This window comes from Gracilinanus agilis, chromosome 3 (genome assembly GCF_016433145.1).
Source record: "Gracilinanus agilis isolate LMUSP501 chromosome 3, AgileGrace, whole genome shotgun sequence".
Lineage (NCBI taxonomy): Eukaryota > Metazoa > Chordata > Mammalia > Didelphimorphia > Didelphidae > Gracilinanus > Gracilinanus agilis.
In genome coordinates this window covers 98,736,597-98,761,272 of record NC_058132.1, presented here as the reverse complement: position 1 = coordinate 98,761,272, position 24,676 = coordinate 98,736,597, and the positions used below count along the sequence as shown (strand labels likewise).

General features: G+C 36.3%; 1 protein-coding gene across 4 annotated transcripts in view; it reads right to left on the bottom strand.

Moving 5' to 3' along the window:
- Positions 1 to 24,676, bottom strand: part of EMSY (EMSY transcriptional repressor, BRCA2 interacting) — a 92,940-nt gene that overhangs the window by 54,591 nt on the left and 13,673 nt on the right. For 2 of the 4 annotated variants that reach the window (XM_044668158.1, XM_044668161.1), the window contains exons 4-9: positions 24,086 to 24,127; positions 19,769 to 19,944; positions 18,014 to 18,166; positions 16,182 to 16,441; positions 13,099 to 13,375; positions 247 to 501 (exon numbers count right to left, since the gene is read on the bottom strand). In XM_044668158.1, coding sequence (XP_044524093.1) covers positions 247 to 501; positions 13,099 to 13,375; positions 16,182 to 16,441; positions 18,014 to 18,166; positions 19,769 to 19,944; positions 24,086 to 24,127 — 1,163 coding nt within the window. The remainder of the gene's footprint in view (positions 1 to 246; positions 502 to 13,098; positions 13,376 to 16,181; positions 16,442 to 18,013; positions 18,167 to 19,768; positions 19,945 to 24,085; positions 24,128 to 24,676) is intronic. The other 2 variants (XM_044668159.1, XM_044668160.1) reach the window with 2 other exon arrangements.

Here is a 24,676-nt window from a genome sequence, read left to right as displayed (position 1 = left end):
CTGCCCTGCCAACCTAGAGATAATGCCAACCTCTTTCCATAACGGTAAACCATAAGATCTCTAGAATGTTCTTTAGCAGTAAAATATCCATTCTACTATATTCTCTGGCCTTAAGATTTAACAAAACTGTCATTTGAATTTGGAAACTATCCCTCATTTCCAAAACAACTGGGACCAATTTTAAAAGGTAAATCCTGATTGATGCCTTGGATTTGTGTTAATATCTCAGAATTCTTCTCCAGTTACCTGATTCCTGTTTGATTTGGATGGTGGGTTTGATTCCAGGTGGTAACTGAGACTGCTGAGGCTGTTGTTGATGAGATATTGCTGTGGGCTGGGCCAACTGCTGCTGGGTCTGTTGCTGAACTTGATGTAGTTGCTGTTTCGGGGATTGTTGATGTTGTTTAGGGAATTGTGCTAGAATTTGAGTGGGGGTGGCCACCAAGCTTTTAGGGGAAGGAAGTCTGGTTGATGCCACCTTAATTGCTGATGTGGATACCCCTATAAGAGAACAAGAAGGAGAAAAAAAGAATTTCAGAACAAAAAAGTACAAGTTATACCTGGGTATGGTGACAGGAAAACCATTTGCTGTAGATTTGGTAAATAAAAAAAAAAAGAAACAAGCAAAATATCACATAAATATTTCAGTCACTTCTTCTATTCTTTGTGTGTTTGTTAGAAAAGGAAAAGTAATCATGAAATTCACAGAATTTCATTATTAGAAGTTAGATTATATAACTTCTCATATCCAATCCCTCCAACATGAGTTCCTCCTACAGCTCCCTAAAGTGGTATCTAGTCTCTCAGCAAGTCAATAAACATTTATTAAGCACTTACTATGTGCCAGGCACTGTGCTAAGGATTGGAGACATAAAGAGGAAAAAAACAGTCCCTACCTTCAAGGATCTCATAGTTTAATGGGGGAGACAACATGCAAATATGTGCAAACAAGCTATATACAGAATAAATTAAAAGTAAGTTAATAAAAGAAGTTACTAAAATTAAGAAGGGTTGAGGAAAACTTCTTGTAGAAGGAATTTTAGTTGGGACTTAAAAGAAGCCAAGGAGGTGAAAGAATGAAAGCATTCCAGGCATAAGGGACAGACGGAGAAATTGACTGAGCCTAGAGATAGAGTGTTTCTTTCGTGGAAGAGCAAGGAGACCAGTATCATTAGATCAAAGAATATGTGGCAGGGACTAAGGCGTAAGAAGAATGGAAAATGGGGGGGGGGGGGGGGGGAATTAGGTTATGAAGGGCTTTGATGTCAAAAAGAGGATTTTGTATTTGATTCTGGAGGTGATAGGGAGACATTGGAATTTGAGTTTGGACTTAATTTTTGTCAAAATCAATTGAGTAGCTGAATGGATCATAGATTACAATGGGGAGAGACGAAGCAGGTTGATTCACCAGCAGGCTCTTGCAATAGTCTGGGCATGAGGAAAAGAGTGCCCATAAAGGGCAAGGGCAGAGTTTGGCAGGGTCAGTATAGAGAATACTCCAGAAATGTTGCAAAGATGGGATTGACAGGCCTTAGCAACAGAATGGATATAGGGGATAAGAGAAAGAAGTCAAGGGTAGCACCTAGGTTTTGAACCTGAAGGACTAAATGGTGTTGCCCTTAACAGCAATAGGGAAGGTGGGGAATAAGAGTACTTTAGGGGGAAAAGTGAATTTGGTCTAGAAACTTTGAGTTTAAAATGTCTACTGGTCAAGATTCCATAGACAATTGGAGATTTTAGATTTGAAGTCAGCAGAGAAGTTAGGGCAGGATAAGTAGATTTGAGGTTCTTGGGCCTCTGCTTGAATAGCTCCAAGGACTAAATATTTGAATAGGGGACTCACTACCTCATGAGCTAGACTCTTCCATAACTCTTCCATATATTGGGACCAAATGAGCAACCCTGTCCATTCCCAGCTTTGAAAGGCAGCCTTTCAAATATATAATGATAACCTAAAGATAACTATGCTTCTGCTCTGGTTACTTCTTACCTGGGATGCCCTCTTTTCTCACTTCTACCTCATAAAATTCCTCATTTTAAGAGCCAGAATAAGCTTCTACAGGAAACCTTTCCCAGCTTCCCCACAGTTAGTGACCTCCCATTCTACTCTGTTTTGTGTTTGTGTGTGTACTGTCTTCCCCAACAGACTATACAGACTTACCCCAGTGCCTAGTACAGTACCTAGCATATTGTAGGTGCCTAAAAAATGCTTGTTGATTATGATCATCTCCCTCCACCACACAAATAGATATATATATATATACGCACATGAGCAGATAGACTTTTCTCCTCCAGGCTAAATAGTCCCAAACCCTTTTAACTGGTCCTCCTCTTAAATGGTTCCAGACCACCTCACAATCTTCTCTGCATATATTTCTGAGTGTGTGTCAACTTCCCTCTAAAAACGTGATCCCCATATAGAACAACACCATGAGGTCTGATCATAGCAAAGTACAGTGAAATCAATATCCTTTGCATCCTCTCTGACTGTAACCCAAGAAGGCATTAGCTTTTCTGAGTATCTATGTCATATTAAGGGCTTATGCTAGGAGGAGATGAGGAGGAGGGTTTGTATCTTTCAGTTTAAAAATGGCTTTAGGAAGTTCTTGAGGAGGAAAGTCTCTCTACCAACACAAGACTGAAACTGTTCTGCAACTTACAACCTTGGAGAGTTGCCCGAGAGCCCAAAGAGATTAAGTAGCTTGCCCAGGGTCACACAGCCAGGTTGAGTCAGAGGTAGGACCTAACCCAGGTCACTCTGACTCTGGAGCCAGCTCTCTACTCACTATGCCATAATCTCTCTCTTATATTCAATTAACCACCTTAATGGTTGATGAGGATAGTCTTCTAACAGCAAGAGGGAAAAAAAAAAGGAATTTAAGAGTACAAACTGATAAAAATGACAATTAAGTAATAACTAAAATAGTGAGGTCTTCATATTGACTATCGGCACAAACCACAAGTGTAATTTTTCATTTTTCTCAACATAACATCAAAGTTGACAATCAAATGAAAGGCACTAAGTAGAGCTAGTCTTTGTGAAAGTATATTATGAAATGTTACACTTTGGAATTTCAAAAAGTAAATTCATAATCTGTATCCAAAAAGCAAATATTACAACATACTAGTTCTTTAATCCTCAATGTGCTAAGAAAATGAGTTCAATGAAACTATTTACCATGACAAATGTATGTTGTTATATGTTAATTAATTTAGTGCTAACGTATATGCTATATCATGTACTATTTATATACCACAATTTGAATGTTTATTCTTTTTTCTTTATGGCTCTTAGGTTTTAATGAAAAATATTGAAAGCCTTATTCACATAAAATTTCTCTTAAAATTCACAAAGGAGTATTGTTCAACATACACCTCAAATGTCAGGAAAGCAGCTCAAGTCAAGCTAATCAAAAATGAACATATAGTATAACATAGAAGTAGGCAAAACCTGAAATTATAACATTATATATAGTCTGAAAAAGTCTACCAAACAACATAATCTCATATAAATGCATCTACTTAATCATTTTTCAAGTGAGCTTAAATGTTTTATTAACACTTTTGAGAGCTACCTATATAAATTTCAAAGATTTTTATTATACAACTCAGGGCCAAAATCCTACTAGCTCCTCTACATATGTACTGGGCCAAACAAAATCAGCTCATGTTCATTGGGATTATACTTCTTGGTAAAGGGGTAACTTTGGATACATCTGAAATTTTTAGTTTTGGACTAATGAATCTAGAGAAAGAATGGACATGAATAGAGCCAAAAACAAAACAGAACCTTCTACATGAAAACCAACATAAGTATGTAATAATTATGTACCTGAATTAGGGGGGAAAAAAACAAATTACAATCTATGAATGTAAATATTATTGACAAAAGCTCTTGGTGCTTGACACAAAATGTAAAAAGTCGTAAGATTACATAAGATTAGTTAAAGGGTATATCACAGAGTCCACTGGGCTTGACCACCATATAGATATCCACACATTTAATAAATCCTGTCCAACCTTTAAAGCTAGGAAAACAAGAAGAAGAAAAAATCATCTCAGGAACAAATTGCTTTGAGCAAGGAGCAGGAACAAAAAAAAGGAGGCAAGTTCAACCTGAAGAGAATAAACTATAAGTGAAAGCAGAGTGGTAGAAATTAAAGAGAGGATGACATGAGGTTAAGAAGTTAATAAAGAATACTACTAATGCAAATGATCCAGGACAATTCTGAGAGACTTATAAGAAAGAACGCTTTCCATATCCAGAAAAAGAACTGTGGGAATGTAGAAAATGCAGAAGAAAATGCAGAAGAAAAACATATGATTGATCACATGGTTCAATGGGGATATGTTTGGGTGTTGACTTTAAATGATCACTCTACTATAAATATTAATAATATGGAAATAAGCTTTGAACAATGATAAATATAAAACCCATGGAATTGCTCATCAGGAGGAGGGAGGGAAAGAACATGAATCATGTAACCATGGAAAAATATTCTAAATTAACTAACTAAATAAAAAATTTAAAATAAACAAATATTTTAAAATGGATTTTTATTTAAAAAAAAAGAAAAGAAACTTCTTGAAGAAAAAAGAATAGTAGTGCTAGATAGAAAGGGTGAAACATAGGAATGTGGAAGCATAATGCAGGAAACCAACATAATTTTCAAGAAAAAAGATGAAAAAATAAAATTGCAAAGATCAAAGGTAAAGAGAACTTAATTGAGAAGCAAATTTAATTAGAGAAAAGAGATGTTTTGGTCATCATGGTTAGAAATAACTCAAAAATGGATTACTTTTAATAAAGAACAGAAGTAGAGCCAGGGTTTAGCCCTAACAATGGAATTAGGCTATCTAGGACTACATGGGTAGTCTGGAGAAAAAAGAAGGAATCAAACAGCTCTGAAAAACATATTCTCCAGATACTGTACTTCCTCTTCTAATAGCTCACTATGGTTTAGGAACTACACTAAATCATCCCTAATGATTAGGGTTTTTTTTATGCAAACCACTCATTGAATTTTAAAATTAAAACTAGATCTAACAATTGGAAAAACATTAATTGCTCATGGGTAGGATGAGCTAACATAATAAAAATGACAATCCTATCCAAATTAATCTACTTATTTAGTACCATAACTATCAAAATGCCAAGAAACTTTTTTTACTGAGTTAGAAAAAACTATAACAAAGTTCATTTGGAAGAACAAAAGATCAAGAATATCAAGGGAAATAATGAAAAAAAAAATGTGAGAAAAGTAGCCTCACAGTACCAGATCTTAAACTGTGCTATAAAGCAGTGGTCATCAAAACAGTGTGGTACTGGGGCAGCTGGGTAGCTCAGTGGATTGAGAGCCAGGCCTAGAGACGGGAGGTCCTAGGTTCAAATCTGGCCTCAGACACTTCCCAGCTGTGTGACCCTGGGCAAGTCACTTGACCCCCGTTGCCTACCCTTACCACTCTTCCACCTATAAGTCAATACACAGAAGTTAAGGGTTTAAAATAAAATTAAAAAAAAAAAACAGTATGGTACTGGCTAAGAAACAGAAGGGAGGATCAGTGGAATAGCCTCGGGATAAGTGACCTCAGTAAGACAGTTTATGACAAACCCAAAGATCCCAGCTTTTTGGACAAAAATCTACTATTTGACAAAAAATGCTAGGAAAATTGGAAAATAGTAGGGGAGAGATTAGGTTTAGATCAACATCTCATACCCTACACCAAGATAAACTCAGAATGGGTGAATGACTTGAATATAAAGAAGGAAACAATAAGTAAATCAGGTGAACACAGAAAAGTATATTTGTCAGAACTTTGGGAAAGGAAAAATTTTTAAGACCAAGCAAGAGTTAGAAAATATTACAAAATGTAAAATAAATGATTTTGATTACATTAAATTAAAAAATTTTATACAAACAAAATCAATGCAACCTAAATTAGAAAGGAAGCAACAAACTGGGGGAAAATCTTTATAACCAAAACCTGACAAAGGTCTAATTACTCAAATTTATAAGGAGCTAACTCAATTGTACAAAAAAATCAAGCCGTTGTCCAATTGATAAATGGGCAAGTAACATGAATAGGCAATTTTCAGATAAAGAAATCAAAACTATCAATAAGCACATGAAAAAGTGTTCTAAATCTCCAATAATTAGAAAAATGTAAATCAAAACAACTCTGAGTTACCACCCTACACCTAGTAGATTGACTAACATGACAGCAAAGGAAAGTAATAAATGTTGGAGGGGAAGTGGCAAAATTGGGACATTAATGCATTGCTGGTGGAGTTGTGAATTGATCCAATCATTCTGGATGGCAATTTGGAACTATGCCAAAAGGACACTAAAAGATTGCCTGCCCTTTGATCCAACCATACCACTGTTGGGTTTATACCCCAAAGCAATCATAAGGAAAAATACTTGTATAAAAGTACTTATAGCCGTGCTCTTTGTGGTGTCAAAAAATTGGAAAATGAAGGTATGCCCTTCTATTGGGGAATGGTTGAACAAATTGTTGTATCTGTTGGTGATGGAATATTATTCTGCTCAAAGGAATGATGAACTGGAGGAATTCCATGTGAACTGGAATGACCTCCAGGATTTGATGCATAGTGAAAGAAGCAGAACTAGGAGAACCTTATACACAGAGACTGAAACACTGTGGTACAACCAAATGTAATGGACTTCTGTACTAGCAGCAATGCAATTATCCAGGACTCTGAGGGACTTATGAAAAAGAACGCTCTCCACTTCCAGATGTTATGATTAAAAATGATGAGGGCCAAGATCAAAAGGAAGAATACCCAAGTGATTTTAAATGACACACAGAGGAAGAACTAAGAGTAGAAACACAGAAGAAAAACAACTGCTTGATCACATGGATTGATGGGGATATGACTGGGAATATAGACTCTAAACGATCACCCTAGTACAAATATCAATAATATGGAAATAGGTCTTGATCAGTGACACATTTAAAACCCAGTAGAATTGTGCACAGGCTATTGGAGGGGGTGCATAGAGGGGAGGGAAAAGAATGTGAATCCTGTAATCATGGGAAAAATTTCTAAATTAATTAATTAAAGATGTAAAAAAAAAAAAAGGTTTCACCAATTGTGTTGAAGCCCAGGAAGGTTATATGAAGTCAAAAAGGCTTCTAGTATGAACCTTTGTTTTGAACTTGCATCTGCTACTTAAGGAGAAATCTGGCTAAATGTGGAGAAGTTTACCATCACAGATTGGGCTACAAAGGGATAAAATTGTTGGCCACAACTACTCACATGCTATATAACTACTGTAAAAATAAAAAGAGGGAAGGGGTATTTGTAATCTGCATCAATGGAGAAAAATTGTGATTCCTTGAAATATTAAAATGTGCTTATAAAATATGTTTTTAGACTGCAGATTATGTGATTTTCCTTAGTATCTTTTGTAATGAGTGGATAACATAGCTAATAATGGACGAGCTGGTGGTACAAGTGAGTCACCTGGGGCCTAGGAGCCTCCAACCACAGTGTCAGGAGATTTGGAGCTGTCAGTAATGTGTAGCCTGAGGTGTGATGCCCAGTCAATCTCCACTGCCAGCTATAGGTTCCTTTAAGATGGTGAGTTACTCCCTGCTGGAGTAACTGCCTTCCTGCTGGGTGAAAGCAGAACTCAACAGGAAGTGGAGCTTACACACTTCCTGGATAAAATGGAGGCTCAGTCCAGTACTTTCTCTAAACTCAACTGGTTGATATTCTCTCCTCTCTTCAGCCCCTTAGCCTAGGGTGGTGTTATAATAACTAGAGGAACTCTCAGTTGCAGGGTAAGGGTTTTATTTTAACGTGAAGGGGAAAGAGGGTTTAGGGTCTTGAGAAGCTGTTGCTAGGGGTGACTGGCCAGTGTTGGCAAATGGACCTAAAAGGTAAGGTCAGGCTGAGGGAGCCAGCCCTCAGCCAGAGATAATCTGACATGGCCCTGATGTTGTTTGATCCACCAGCTAAACAGACATAGTTGTTAAATTGGCTTGGGGGTGTTCCTATTGCTAGGCTGCCCTAATCTAAATCCTGCCCACTTTCCACAACCCAAACCTCCCTTCAACCTCCTGGGGTACCCAAGGGGAGGTCAGGGGTAATTGGGTGTCTAGATGAGGTCAAGGAAATCAGAACCCCCAGGTTGGTTTTGCAAGGGTTTTTATAGTCCCAGCTCAACTGTTAGCTCCTGGGACTGGCACCTGCCAGGCCAGAGTTCCATTCTCCTGACAGGATTGCCTAAGGTAATATTGCAAATGCAAGAAATCTTGCATAAATCCTTCATTACACTTTTCACTCTATACTAAAGTTGATAGCATTCTTTTATATATCAAAATTGCAATACTACTCCAAAAGTCTGCATGCACATTTTGTTTTAGGTTGTGGCATAATAAGCAAAGACAAACAGCAGCATCCAGTCATTTTATGCTGAACAAAGGATCACTGAGATACAAGGGCATTTAGAGTAAAATTTAAAGGACAAAGATAATATGGAAATTCCCAGGAGTCCCCGGGGAGATATGAAATGATATCTTTCTTGGCAAAATAGAACTGAAAAATTTGGTCTAGAATATTCATTTCTCTATGAGAATATCCCATAAGTCCCTTACAAAAAAACACCTGCTAGAACCAAAAGAATAATATCATTCTTGGAAGAGTAATATAAATAGTGTTTCCTTTCTTTCTGATAGATGGACATATTTTAACAAACTGTGATAAGAAATGAAGGACAAAATATCCCAATAAATGACAGTTCACATTAAGAATGCTGGAGATAGCCAGGTGGGAACCAGTTACTTTCTTTCCCCTTCACAATCAATTCTCAGAAATAAAACTTGAAGTATGCTCACAAAAGAAAACAATGGAACTGATATTCTTTCTTTAAAATAAGTTATTTAGAAGTGTCATTTTTTAGTCCATTACTTGTGGGTCAAATTAGAAAGATTATCTGTTTCCCCCTTATTTGTTCAAGGGACAAAAAGGACTGAGTTTTAGAAGTATTTTAAAAGAATAATTAAGATCTACTACTTCTGACACTAATTGAGATATTTGGTAGAATTAAGAAGCAATTAATGACAAGTAACCTCAAAGAACCTGCCAAAGGGATTATAGATGAAGGAAACAATATCTTAGTACCAGTTTCCTTTCTAGCACTGTTCTCCTAATCATTGAGTGTTAATGAAGCCATTCTCAAAATACTGGCACTTTCCTAATTAATTAGTAGCCTAAGCAGAAGTAATGATATAATGTCTGTTTTCCCTCTCTCTGCCTGCTGAATTCCTGTCTATCCTTTCAAGCCCAACTCAATTGTAACCTTATTCACAAAGCATTCCTTTGTCTCCCATCAGAGCTCCATACAGTGGAAAATTTAATGTACTTCAGAGATGGGACTGGGGCTGGAGCTGGGGCTGGGGCTGGAACAGTAATAATACCTTCTTTCAGATGCTGATGCAGCTACATTCTAGATGTGTGGACCCTTAACAAGTGACATAAACTTCTCTATACCATAGTTTCTTCATCTGTAAGATGAGGGGTTAGATGAAATGAACAATAATTCTATGTTCTTATGATCCCTTGAACACCACACATCACTCATTTTGCAATTCAACATTAAGATGCTACAAAATTCTAGGTACTAGAGACAACAATTTTTTTTTAAATGGCATTATCTTCCCTCAGGAAGCTAACATTCTTCTGGGGTAAGGGGAGCCAACATGCATATAAGTATAATATAAAGTAGATTAGGATGGCAGCAAAGAAGAGATTCTCACAAAAGATTCAGGATATTTTGAAGAAAGAAGGTAACTTTTAATGAGAAGAATCAAGGAACCAAACAATCATTCAGAGGTTGTGGTACCTGGAAGGATTCTGAAAAGCAGAAATGAAGAGTGAATTCCTTATAGAAATGGGGAACAGACTCTATGGGGGAAAGAAAAAAAAAAGAATGAAGAGTATGACAATATATTGTTGAACAGATTAGCTAATGGAGCACCTCCATAAAGTGAAGAATGTGAAACCAAAACATGAGTGAAAGACTGGAATAATAATATTTAATATCGTATATTTCATTTTCTATGCTGTCTTATCTACGTACTAACACAGAAGATTAAGGTAAAAAACACAACTTATCTATACTGTATTAACTGCTACACCTATCACAGTCCTTTAAACATAGTAAACACCAACTCAAAGTTAACTGAATGAATGACAGTTATTAAACTAAATAATACATGCCACTTTATAAGACTAACCCTAGATAAAAAAAAAAATCTCCAAATTAAAAAAAAAGATTTACAAGTCCTTGCCTATTTCATCCAGTATCTCATACAAGTGAAGTGTCATTTAATCTGATACTCTTCCAAATAAGGATCTCTTATTCAATTCTATAAATCTATACTGAGTACCTACTATATTCAAGACACTGAGAGGGTAAAAAAAAAAAAAAAAAAGGACAAAAGCTAAAACGTATCTGTCCTGAAGATGTTTGCATTCTACTGAAAGGATACAATATATGCAAAGTTAAATAAAAACAGGCAGTTTTTGAGGACAGAGACAACACTAACAACTGAGGGAATTAGAGAAGGCTTCTCAGAGGAGATCACCAAAACCAAATTGTGAAGCTTCTCATCAGCAAAGGGGAAGAGGTGATAAGCATCAAGGTCAGTCTTCTGAAGGCACAAAAAGAAGAGCAAGAGTTTAGAAACTGTTAAAGGGCCAGTTTAGTTGTACTTTACAGTTTATGAAGGGCAATAAGGCCAAATAAGCCTGAAAAATAAAGCTAGAATCAAACAATGAACAGTTTTACATGCCAAGTTGAGGATTTTATTTTTTTTATCCTTGAGACATTAGGGATCTGTCAATAGCAATATAAAAAAAAATGATCCAAATCACTAAAAATTTGAGAAATGCAAATTAAAGCAACTTTGAAGTGCTATCTTATACCTCTCAGATTGGCAGAGTTGACCAAAAAAGTTAGACAATAAATATTAAAGGGGAGGTAAGAAAATGGGCACATTAGACTGTTAGTAGAGTTGTAAATTGGTCCAGTCATTCTAGAAGGCAATTTGGAATTATGACCCCAAAAGTTATTAAACTGCGCATACTTCTTAACCCAGCAGTGCTATTAATAGACCTATACCTCTAGCGAGCTCAAAAAAGGAGGAAAAGAACCCATGTGAACAAAATATTTATGGCAATTCTTTTGGTGGTGGCAAAGAACTAGAAACAAACAAGGTGCTCCATGACTAGGGAAAGGCTGAACAAATGATGGTATACAAATATAATGGAATACTATTTGTGTTATAAGAAATGATTAAAAAAAAAAAAAAAGGATGGTTTCTGAGAAACCTGGGATGACTTACATGAACTGATGCATAATGAAGTAAGCAGAACCAGGAGAACAATTTATACAGAAACAACATTATAAAGAATAGAACAAAGATAAATAACTATGGAAGCCTTAAGAACTGTGATCAATGCAATGACTGACATAATTTCAGAGGACCTATCTCCAGACAGAGGATTGCTAGACTCAAAAGGCAGAATGAGATATACATTTTGGATATGGCCAATACAGGATTTTTATTTATTGACTATCTGTAATTATATAAGGGTTTTTGCTTTTGTTCTTCAATGGTAAGAGTAGGAAAGGTGGGAGGGAGGAAAAAAACCTATTAATTGAAATAAAAGTCATATGAAGAAGACAAGAGAGAGTCAAGAACACAGATAGCGAAGGTGATCTTGGCAGAGAGAAGTACCATCCTTTCCTGAGAGACTAGAGCAAAAGAAAATAGAGAGGGGAAATGTAGAATTTTTTAAGTACAAAGCAATGAACAATCTCAATTTTCTCTGTAAAGTAAATGTTAACAGTCATTCCTGAGCTGAACTTAAAAGTTGAAACTGAGATTTTCTTTTCTTTTCCCTTAGGTTATCAAATTTAAGTAACACTTCTATTTGGCATCTCTCACCTTTCCCCATATCAAGTATCTCAATAACCCAACCAAGACAAACTTTGAAATCATCCAACCAGATGAAACAAAGAGAAATATCCAAGAAAATAGAAGTTAAAGGTCAGGATTTAGAAACTGAAAGGTCCTCAAAGATTAATTAGTCCAAACTCTTCATTTTATATGGGGAAACAGGCCCAAAGAGTAAGGTTACTTGCTCAAAGGTCACATCAGTTATGTAAGTGACAGAGCCAAGACTTCATTCCAGGCTTATTGTGCTCCAAATCTGGGGTTCTTTCGACTTCAATAATCTGCCTATCTACCAGGAGTGATGTATATATGATATCACCTCCCTTACCCTAAACTTAAATTACTTATTTTTCACAATTGATAACTCAATTTGCAGAGGTCAATATCAGCTTTGTTCCCTCTCCTAGGTCAGCAGCCTAGGAATAAAAATTACTATATGACTATGTTACTCAGGCTAACTACTTAGAACCTATTTGCTCACTCTTATGAGTCGTAGTATGGTTGGTAAGGGGAATTCCCATACCAGAAGCTTCCCACAGTGAAGAAATCAGTTTTTCATGTACTCATAAAATCACTAACAAAAGAAGAATTTGAACCATTCCTTAAAGTGTTCTATAATGAAATTTAACAAGTAATTCACAAAAGACAACTTCCTAAGAGCCTGTGTACTACACAGTCATGAAAGTCTTTAACAGGTAGGCTGTTAACTATCAGAAGCCAGAAAGGTAGTGACAATGTAGTGGGAAGAACACTACATTTGTAGTTAAAAGACTAGGACTCACACTCAATTCTGACTCTCCTTATCCATTTGGCCTTAAACAAATTGCTTCAATTCTTTGAGCCTCAGATCCAATTTGGTAAAATGTGTTGAATGAGCTGATCTCAAAAGGGTCCTGAAACTCTAAATGCAACATCTGTGGGATCTCTTTACAACTATGACATTTTACAATCTATCTTAAATCTTTCAACTGCAGGTACTCTTCACTTAATATCCCATCTATTCCCCCATTTACTATGAAAAGAAAACCACCCCAAATGCCAAGTAAGTCTTTCTCCCATCACACTCTAGCAGTAACAAAGCTGAATGAATATTCAGTTTTCTCTCACCTTGTGCTACTGTTGACATAACCACAGACGGTGTTGAGGACACCACGACTGTTACGGCAATGGTATTAGGAACGGGGGATGGAGTGGAACTACTGCTGCCACTGCTGCTGCTACTGACCAAAGAGGACTGGGAAGCAGTTATGACCACAGGTTGCTTCTGAGTTGTGGAGGCAATGACTGATGTGGGGACCAGTTTAGTGACTGCAGCATAATTATGAGATTTCGAAAGAATGTTGGGTACAAAGGTTGAGCTTGGTGATGTAGTCACAATGATCACCTAAAGAAGAAAAAAATTCATTTTTTCACAGACATATTCAAAATACATCACAATATGAATTAGCAAATATAGTTTAAAAATCAATTACAAAACTATAGCATTTTGTTTTAGAGTAAACAAAACTAATGCTGGACCAATGATATCCTGGCCCAAGGGCAAAAATGTCTGAGATCCTTTCTATAAAATGTTTTGTATCTACTTCGAGAATCAGAGTAAAATCAAAAGATATCAAAAGCCAAATTCTTTTTGACTTTTAAAGTCAGACCTTTAAAAAGGCCTAATTCTAAGCTAATATATTGTGTCTTAACTTACTGAATATGTATACATGTAATAACCTATATTGGTCAGCATTTGGCCAATACATAATCCTATGTATTTCATTTTCATGCATTTAAAAAGATCATTCTGAGAAGGGATTCATAGGCTTTACTAGGCTGCCAAAGGTAACACACAAAAAAGGTTAAGAACCCCTGGATCAAGCTATGTAAGGAAACACATAAAAAAGAGAATGAATATAAATAGCGCATGCCCTTCAATTAATCTAAACTGCTAAGTCTATACCCAGAAGAAAGAGAGGAAAGCGGAAAAAGTTATATATCTATATGTAGATATAGATATATTTAAAGCAGCTCTTTTTATGGTAGCAAAAAATAGGAACTAAGGGGATATCTATCTATTTGGAGAATGGATGAAAAAAACTGTGATATATGAATATAATGGAAAACTAAACCCTTACCTTTACCTAGACTGTTTTCAGTCTCCTATTTGACTTTCCCTGCTTCTCTCTCAGTGTATCTTTCACCCTGTTACCAAAATAATTCTCTAAAAGGCCAAGGTTGGATATGACACTCCCTGCTCCAAATTCTTCAGGCCTGGATTCAGTATTGCTGATGGGACAAAATGCAAATTCCTTGGACCGGCACTTAAGTCCACCAATCTAGCTTTAATAGACTTTTCCGATCCTATTTCTCTCTACCTCACTAAAATCAAACCTGAACTCCTAATAATTACTCTTAGATCTCATTTTGCCTTCTCTAAATTCCATTCCATAAAGTATGGCTCTGATACTACCCACCTCCGCTAGTCAATTCAGTATTTCTTATAGCACTTTGTTCAAATACTTTATGTACCACCATATCACACTAAATTACACACATTCTAATTTAAATTGTCAGTTACATAAAGAAAAGGACTATTTTTCACCCTTGTATCCCTAGATGAACACAAGACCCATAAACCTAGTAATTAACAAAAAGCATGATGAATTAGACTCGTCACAATATTAAGATGTTGTTAAGACTACAAGAATTATAGTAGGAGTGTGTTCTGAGTAATGACATACACAAAATGTAATTTATTTATTTTTTAAATCCTTACTTTCCATCTTAGAATCAATACTAAGTATTGGTTCCAAAGCAGAAGAGTGATAAGGGCTAGGCAATAGGGGCTAAGTGACTTGCCCAGGGTCACACAGCTGGGTAAGTATCTGAGACCAGAATTGAACCTAGGACCTCCCTTCTCTAGACCTGGCTCTCAATCCACTGAGCCACCCAGCTGTCCCCTACAATTTATTTTTTTTAAAGCTTACATCTAAAATGTTTTTTTTAAGTTTTAGAACTAAAAAAATATTCACTTTCTAGAAAAACATCATTCCTTGACAATGAGTTGCTGAAAAAAACATCATGGGACCCATAAGTCTATAATCAGCTGATGATTAGCCTAGTATAGCACAAGTGGTCATGGCTTTTAATCATGAAAGAGAGTATCCCCAATATTGGGGCAGAAAAAAGAATACTGAACCTGGAACCAAGTTCAAATGCTAGCTCTGCTACTTAATACACAGGTCACTGGGGACAAGATCATAATAATTAAGTTATTATTTAGCAAGTGTATAGTATTTAAAGTTTGCCAAGCTCTTTACACATCTTATCCATTTACCCTCATAACAACTCTGGGGTAGAGAAATATTTTTAACCTCATTTTTATAGGAGAGGAAATGAAGGCCTTGCCCATGGATTCAGGATAGGATTAGAGCACATATCTTTCTGATTCTAGGTCCAACACGTAACTAACTTCTCTTTAGGCCTCCATTTTCTCACATATAAAATAAGAGTCTGGACAAGATGCCTCCAATTCTCAATTTTCTGAGTCTATAAGGGAAGTAATGCAATATCATGGAAAGCAAAGAACTTTTCCCCTTCTTTTTTGACCATGACAAAGAGAGTTTACCAGGGAAGCTGCTAATCATTCTCTCTTCCCCAAAATTAAGTGCCTCTTGTCATCCAGGTCCTTTGCCAGGCACTGGAGAAGATACAAAGTTTACTATGCTGCCCCTGTCTTCTTGAAACTTGAAACCATCACAAATAAATATGATACAATATAATACATAATCGTGCATTGGAAAAGGTCAAACTGTTAAGGGATGCGAAAGGCAGCTCATTACCAAATGGGGAAAAATCATGGAAGGTTTCATAGAAGAAATGTCATGTGAATTAGATTCAAAGGAATGAAGAGTCATTCAAATGGATGAAGAGATAAAGAGAATATGTGAAGGAGACAATGGGGACAATCTCAAAATATAAAGCAAGGAAAATTCTCCACTTTCAGATGTTTAAACTTTTGGTACAAACTACGACAATTATTCTTAGCAAACAAATACTGAGTTTCTCTAGAACAAAACTGATGCCCAAAATTATGAGGTTGAGAAAATTTACATATTCCAGGTTTTGAATTAAATTAATCTAATACTGCCTGCCTAAAAAGAATGAGGAGCCAACTGTGGCAGCAATTGATGACTCTCACATACCTTCTGTGTCGTTGTGTTGGTCGTCTGAGTGGAGGGCTTTGTGAAGGTGATTTTCACAGGAGACATGTGGGGAGGTAAGGAGTTGGCGATGCTCTGCATGATATTGCTCATCTTGGGGCTGCCACTTACAGGCACAGTAATAGTCTTAGAGACAGGAACGACAGCCTTGGGAACTTCCTTTAAAACAACAGGGGAAGAACTAGACGAATTTGTTCGTCTTCTTTTTCTGGGCTTTTCATCGTCATCTGAACAGCTAACACCTGAAAGGGAACCAGAATAGGGTATTAATGTTATCCTGACCCTGGGTTTTGTCTGTTAACCAAAAAACATTTTCTATGATTCCTAATGACATTTTTTGGTCTAGGCCTGTGATTTTATTGGTGAAGCAATCTCCCCAGGGAGGAAACTCCTCTCAATCCAGGGCAGCAACTTTTCTGCAATTTAGTCTTGAGAGTGGCCCTCCTGTGAGGCTAAGTGACTTATCCAGGGTCATACAGTCAGCATATGAAAGAAGAAGGGCTGGAACTCAGGCTGCCCAGTGCTCTAAGCCACTACAGCATATACTGCCTCTAAATGACCAATACTAACAATGTCTCCTGGATGCAAAATTTACTCTGAATTATCTAAACTGAATGAGTCAATAATCCTTTATTAATTTCCAATTTCATACAAGGCCTTGTGCTACCTATGGGGATATAAATACAAAATAAGACAAGTTGGTGATCCCAGGACAACTGCAATGTAGCTGACAAGATGAGATGTGGATAGAAATCATGAGAATGTGAACTAGCCATTACAATGTGAGCAGTGCATAGGAGGGATACTAACAAAATGCTTCAAGAGATACAAGAATGGAGGGGGATTATTTATACCTTATTTTGTGTGATGGAACTTTTTCTTCTCTATAGGCTATGAATATACTATTGGTAATTCCAAAAAATACTCAAACATATATCTCTACAGTAAAATTTACTTAACAATTAGAAAAGCTAAAGTGGCTAACACTAACCCCCCCCCAAAAAAATTTAATTTTAATAAAGGGTCCAAGCTTCTTGGTCTCTCTTTATTCAGTATAATCCCATTGTTTTTGCAAAGACTTTTCAAAAATCAAAGTAAGAATAATTAAACCCACCTAGAGCACTGCTTTGCAGAGACCAAAAACAAAAACAAAAAAAAACAAAACATAGTAATTAGCTTAAAGACAAGAAACCTTTAGATATCGCCCTAGTCTTCTCATTTTTATATGGCTAGAAATAATCTAACCTAGAATCAGGACCACCTAAGGCTGTGATTCTGAAAGGTTGCCAAATTTATTTATTAGATCTTAGATCTAATATTTATTAGAATTTTATTAGATATTTATTATTTTTATTAGAATCTTAGAACTGTTTTAAACAAGAAGCAACAGAGAATTATTTGTATCAGTTATTTAAGGCAAATAACACATAGTAGCAATTAGAAGCAAATACAACTAAAAATCTAACTACCTTACAAAGTGATAGTAAATGACAAAAAAAAAATTTATAGGTAACTGGAAAAATAAAGAGGAACTGACTAGAAAGCTGCATTCAGTTTTTAAGAACTTACATAATTTAATATGGTTTCATAAATATTAGGGATACATTCCTTGTAGGAAGTAAACATTAAGCAAGTCACAAGCACATTCTTTGTCATTTGTGTAAGCAGCAATTCTATGCCATTAATGATAAGATTTTGACTTAAGAAGTACTTGCAGAAAGACCTTGTTCAGAGGTAGGCTCCCCAAAGACACTAAACAACAGGCCAATGATTTACTCTAAGATAGCCTTGGCACCACAGTGAGGGTCACTTACTTTTGACATAAACAGTACTTCCACTTGGCAAAACAACTACATTGGAGGCAGGACTGGCAGGTCTCGGTGACTTTACCGTTGCAACGCTGCCACTTGGAACTGGGGTGGAGGTTGGGGTTGACGTGGTACTCGTGTAGGAATAACAAACCACTACTAAAACAAATAAGAAGAAAGCAAATCTTATAAACTCTCACAGCATCTTTACGGTTTCCATTTTAACAATTAACATGACTAAACCAGAAGCCAATGACAAGAGCTTATCAGCAGTAATTGGTATCAAAAGCTAGACAGTACTGCCCTGCCCCCTCCAAAGATATCCTCTGGCCCGGGAAGCCTCAGATAGCCACCACACCAAAAGAGAGAGAAGGGGAAAGCAGAAGGCAGCAGCTTACTCATGTGCAGTACAGACAGGTTAGCATAATGTAAAGAGCATTGGAATTGAATTCAGGGAAGAATTGCATCCAAATCCTGGCTCTGATAATTACTCTTAAGTCTGTCACTTCAGTTCTCTGGGTCTCAAACTTCTCAATTGTAAAATAGAGGAGATAATTTTCATACTCCCTACCTAACAAAGTTGTAGGAATGTGCTCATAAATTTTAAAGTATCACATAAATGTGTGCAGTTGTTGTTATCATTACTATAACATTGCTTATTTTCACTGTATTCTTTGTATTAAGGGAATTAAGGGGCCAATGGACAAAGCTTTGAAATGTCCAGACAAATGGCAAATTCTTATTTGACAATAATGGAGAACTTGGTCCAAGTTTCAGAAGTGCCCAGTTCCATGGTATCAAAGCAAGATGATCAGGAAACTCTTAGAACTTGGACTCAAAAACAAGAGGTTTCCACTTTCAACTCTCTTGTCAATCTGACAGTGAGAATAAATTAGAGGCAGCTAGAGCAAATCCCAGAGCTGGCTACCCAAAGAAATGGATGCAAAAAGGGTTGACATGGTATCAGAAAGGTGACATCCCCAGAGTGGGAGAAACTGATAGAAAATGTCACTCTTGAAAAACATCTATCCTTTGACCATTAAGCCAAACCCTGGCATGAATATCAAAAACCCCCAGTTCTTTTTCTCAAAGCTCCACTATCAGGCAAGAAAAGATAGCTGCCTAAAGTAATCTGGCAACTGCACTTATTTCAGAGGGTCATTCCCACAAGCAAAATGTCATATCATGTCTAAATAGGAACACTCAATCTGAGAATCATTGTTGGCTATCTAAGGAATAAATCTTTATAAGGACTTCTGACTGCTACAATAAATCACAACTAAAAAAGTCATTTGATCAGAGAAGTCATGCTTAGTGGTCAAAAGTGAGACACAGTGGAAAAAACAAGAGTGGATTTCAGAAGACTAAGCTTCATTTTGCAAGACCAGTAGTCTAGAACCTTATGCCAGTGGCCAAAGTGACTCTGTTGTCACCTTGTTTTCTTGTGTTTCCCTTGCTATCAATGAAGGAATCAAATAAAATTCTCATAGGTATGCACTACTTAAAAAAAAAAAAACTCATTGCAAGAAAGGTTTTTGCTATTTAAGTAGCAAGTAATTTATTGTTCCTGGCTTCTATTTGGAGAAAGTCTCAAACTGTGCAAGATCCCAACTTGAGCACTGACCAGGCTGATCCATCATTATATCTTAAAACTTTTAAAAGTGTGGAGGAAAATACTTAGAAATGTAGATAAGATTTTCATAAAATGAAAAGGGAAACAGTTAAAACCATCTGCCCTGGGAGAAATGTTATTCCTCTCACCTTCTTTGCTTCCTGTTTCTGCAGGCACTGGAAGAGATGCATTGTGCTGGATAGCTGCATTGGCAACAGCATTAGCTGTGACAGTGAAGGCAGTTTGGGGAACTAGCCGGGGCATCAGTGGTACTAGTCGACGACCTTCAATAGACCATTCTGAAGAGCTATTGGGTCCAGACATACTAAACAAAAAAGAAGAGGCCACTGCAAGTGTTCTCCGTTGCTAAAAAAGCAAACTATATATTTTCCAACCAAACATGACTATTGAGGTGAGACAGTTACTGCATAGCAGAGAGTTGTTCTAAAGCAGCAATACCAAAACCAATGACCATAATTAGGGTTTGAAGTTATTTCACATATTAATTAGGAACCTACAAATTTAATTTTATAAATTAAACTTCAAAATATCCAGAATACAAATATGAATTTTTAAAAGTTACCCTACTAAATTTATTTTATTTTTTAATATTGAGTCTCTAATTGACTCCAATGATCTTTTTTTTATACTTGATATCAATAATGACAAATTTTTTTTTAGGAATTCTTACAACTTCCTAATTTGGTTTAATTAACCAAAAAGTGAAACATTTGACTTCCAAATCAGATTTATTGAATGTTCATTGATGCTGATAAAAACTAAACTTATTGCAAGTTTTGACAAAGTAAGCTTTCCATAGCAAAAGATAAAGCAGGGGGTTCTTAACTTGGTATCTGTGGATAGAATTCAGGTCAGTGAACTTGAATGAGAAAAAAAATTACATCTTTATTTTCACTAACATCTAACAGACATTTAGCATTTCCCTCAATTATGAATTTGTTAAAAATTATCATTCTGATAAGAGACCAATAGGCTTCAACAGATTGCCAAAGGGATCTATGCCACAAATATTAGGTTAAGACCCCCTGCCCTAAGGCAATAACTGAGAGGGCAAGGTACAGAGAGGCAGAGAAGGATGGCACTGTGTGTGTATGCATATATATTATATTATCCTTTTCATGCTCAAAGCTGACTCTAGGTAAACCTAGTAGTCCTGGAAATAAGCAGAAACCATAATTAGTTATACACTAAAGACCTTCTGGCAAATGACTTCCCAATAACACTCAAACAAGGAAAAGGGGCATCAAATGAAGCTGAGTCACTTCTCTTGACTTGGTTCTTCAAGCTGATTTTGTCTACTGGCTAATCTTGAAGTTTAGAGCCCAACCACAATCAATGAATATTAGGTTAAGCCTCTTTTCACTGTACACAGTCTTTCTGGATCCCATTTCAAAAATAGACATTTCAGACATAGCCTAAACAAAATCCAAGACTATGTATATACTTTGTTTCTTCAATGCCTGATAAGTGTACAAACATTGAAGTTTTAGAAATGGAAGTGAAATGATGCCTTCATTCTAAATAGCTCCTCTCTACTACTGATAACTTAAAACTATACAACATTCTGGCAAAATGAACTGCTATACACAATCATAACTAGGAACTATATTTTTTCAAATTTTTCAGTTAACTTAGCTTTCATTTCATTCACATTGATTTGAACATTGTTATCTAACAGGTATCCACTTTTACGGAACAGAACGAATTCCCATACAACATGAGAAGGGCTTCATTTAAATTAAAACTAAGCTTAGGAGAAATGCTTCTTGAAAATAGTTCAATATTTACACTAAGGGAAAGTGTGCAAATCTCCTCTGAAACATTTTAAGATTAGTCCCACCTAACAAAGAAGGGTATAAAATGAACTTTCTAGTTACAAATTATACCTATAAAGTCTAATCTCTGTTTGAAGCAAGAGATTTAAATGAGAATGAAAGAAGCAAAGAGAAGTAAGAACAAGCAATAGATTATTTCTAAAGGAAAAAATATAAGACTCTTCCATTAGTTATTCCACTTTTTTTTCCTGGTGTTTGAAATACCTTCGATTTGCTACTATTTAGCTATCAATTTTATTAGATTGTCATCTATCCACTTTCTTATTAAATATTAGACAACAAAGAAGGTTGTTCTTCACTTACCTTTTAAAGCAGATTTTCATCCCTAATGCACTGCTTAAATGGTGGTCAATGCCAACATTTTGTGGAAGATTATGAATTCCAAGAGCATGAATTCAAAGAAAAAACAGTACAGACAGCACTATAACTTGGACAAAGAATTTATAAATCCTCCACATATTGCCACCATAGCCAAAGATGAAGACATAGCCAAAAAGTGTTTTTTTTAAGTAAAATTATTTTAGGCAAGTGACATGTTAAATATATAATACTTAGGTTCATCAGAGAGAAATTCACATTTGTTTGGGAATGAAAAACATAATTTGTATTTTGTTATCTGAGTAATTTATTAAAGGAAAAAGTTCAGGGGCACTAGAAGATCCCAGATATAAGGAACAATAAAGGGCCACTATATATAACCCTTTATGTAATCAGGGGATTCTGGACTGGGAGAAATCCCAGAGGTGGTTGACAGAAATCCCTGACCCTCTTTGTTAGGAAAAAATGCACAAGGAAGCAGTCAGGTATATACTAGAGGCAGTTTACCTTACTAGGTTTAAGAGCTGAATTTAGAATAAGATTTCAGTAGCAAGTCACTTTACCTCTCAAGCCTCAACTTTTTCATATGTAAAATGGAATAATAATGATAATACCAGTAGTGCCTACCCCATGGAACTGATGGCATGTCAATAAGTGTTTAAATGAGGTAGCATAAATAAAATAAATACTAATCTTAAAGAGCTATTTTAAAAGTCTCTGGCCTCGGGGCAGTTAGGTAGCTCAGATCCTGAGCCAGTCAGCTGGAGACTGGAGATCCTGAATTCAAATCTGGCCTCAGACACTTTCTAGCTATGTGACCCTGGGCAAGTGATTCTAACACAAAGGGTTAAAAAAAAAAAAAGTCTTGGACTGGCTGGGCCCTGAAACATTAAGAACCTTAGAAAAACAATCCCTGTGCTTGAAAAATACCTCACATGTATCCTGTGCATGCCCTAAACTTGGAGAAAACAACAGAAATTACAGATTCCCCCAAGAATTTCTGATCTACCTAGAATCAGTGCTGGCTGGAACTGGCCTCATAGATTCTAAGTTTTCTAATCATACTACTGTGACTAAGCACAGTCCAATAAGATGGCTGGATGTAGAGTCTGAACTAAAATCTTGGCTCTGTTACTACTTACTGTGTGATCTGAGGCAAGTATCTGCATCTTTCTGGCATACTTCTGTCCTTTATTTATAAGATGAAGGAGTTGTGCTAGATGATTCCTAAATTCCCTTCTAGTTCTAAATCCTTTACAGGTTCAAATACAGCTTTTCAATTAAATTCAATCCAAACATTTATGAACTTAAGAAATGACAATGGGATAACAATGGAACATATCTTAGATATACCTAGAGCCACAAATGAGGCTTTTGTTGGATTCCAAGAACCCTACCCATTGAAGTTCTCTCTTCCCATCCTTCCCTTCCTTCCTCTCTTCCACCCTCCCCAAGCCCCCTCCTTTTGTGCCTAGTCTTCTCTGGTTTCTCCTCGCCTTGGCTCCATTCCTCCTGGCTTGAGGAGAGGAATCTGTGAATGCAAGTCTCCCCAGCTGCATTCCTTCCCAGCTCTAGTTGTTTTCTCAGGCTCAGGAGGTATAGAGACCTCCCACAGGTAATCTCAAGAAGAACTGCAGGAGCTACAGTATGCTCTGCTGGCACTTCTAAGGGAAGGGGGAGGAGACAGTGGGGGAGGGGAACTTCTCCTCCCTCACCAAGTGCCATTTACCCTTTCCATTCATTAGAAAAGCACATCTGGGCAAGCTAGTATTACAATATAAAACACTAAATTAAAAGCACTAAACACCCATGAGGTTTATATGTACATACTAAAATAGAATCTTTAAAAAGAAAAGTCAAATTCATGTGTAAAAAGAAATCAGAAAGGGAGAAAAAAGAAGAAAAGGGAACATAAGGCAGGTAAAAGCCAACTCTCAATTATCCATGCTAATGTAGAGAGGAGGGAAAGGGAGAGGTCAAACAGATTAAAGAAACCCATGACATTTTGGTAATTTTTGCCTCCTCCACCAAACTTTTGCCAGGACTACTGACTAATTTAAATTTCAACTCCTCTCCCTTCCCACCCTCTGACTCAAGATACTCCCAAGCAACAAAATGGCTAAAAGGTGGTCAGCATAAAGAAGGGGAGAGGAAAAGGAAGGAAAAGGAAAAGCAAGGGGCCTGGCTAATTCATACAGTGAAAATATGCCCCTGAATAATTGAGAGCTATAATTTTGAATTTTTAAATAAAAACAAGTAAAAGCCTGAAATAATAATAACCTATTTGCATACCTGTAACTTGGTCTCTCACCCAAATATAAGGATAAATTCATTCTTTGAGGGGGAAAAAAGGAAAAGGAAACTAAATAAATGTTATCCTTTAAGTATGAAATTGATGCATCAACTTAACAACTAGTTGTCCAAGAACAATGCTACCAAGATTCTCATTTTATTTGAGAGCCTCTGAAAGCAATTTTTCATTATTAATAATAACAACAACATCTTCCTATTACCCATTCTCAAAGTAGAATCTAATTCTCTACACTGTTTGAAAAACATTCCAATTCAAAAGCTTATAGCTTTAGGAGGAATGCATTAGTATATGAATGCTAAAACCATGTCAGTGAGCCAATTAAATGCCAAATGTCTCCAATGAAAATGTTCAAAATTTCTATAGTGCATACTTCTCAAATACCTCAAAAGGCTAAGAAATACAGTAAAACCTCAGAGTACTACTATGTAGTAAAGTAGTATCACCACAAGAATCAGAGCCTCAGTTTACTTATCTATGAAATATTAATCACCATTACTGTCATCAAGGTTACAGATTAGGAAAAATGAGCAAAGGGTAATATTTCTAATTAATTCAAAACTTAATGGCTC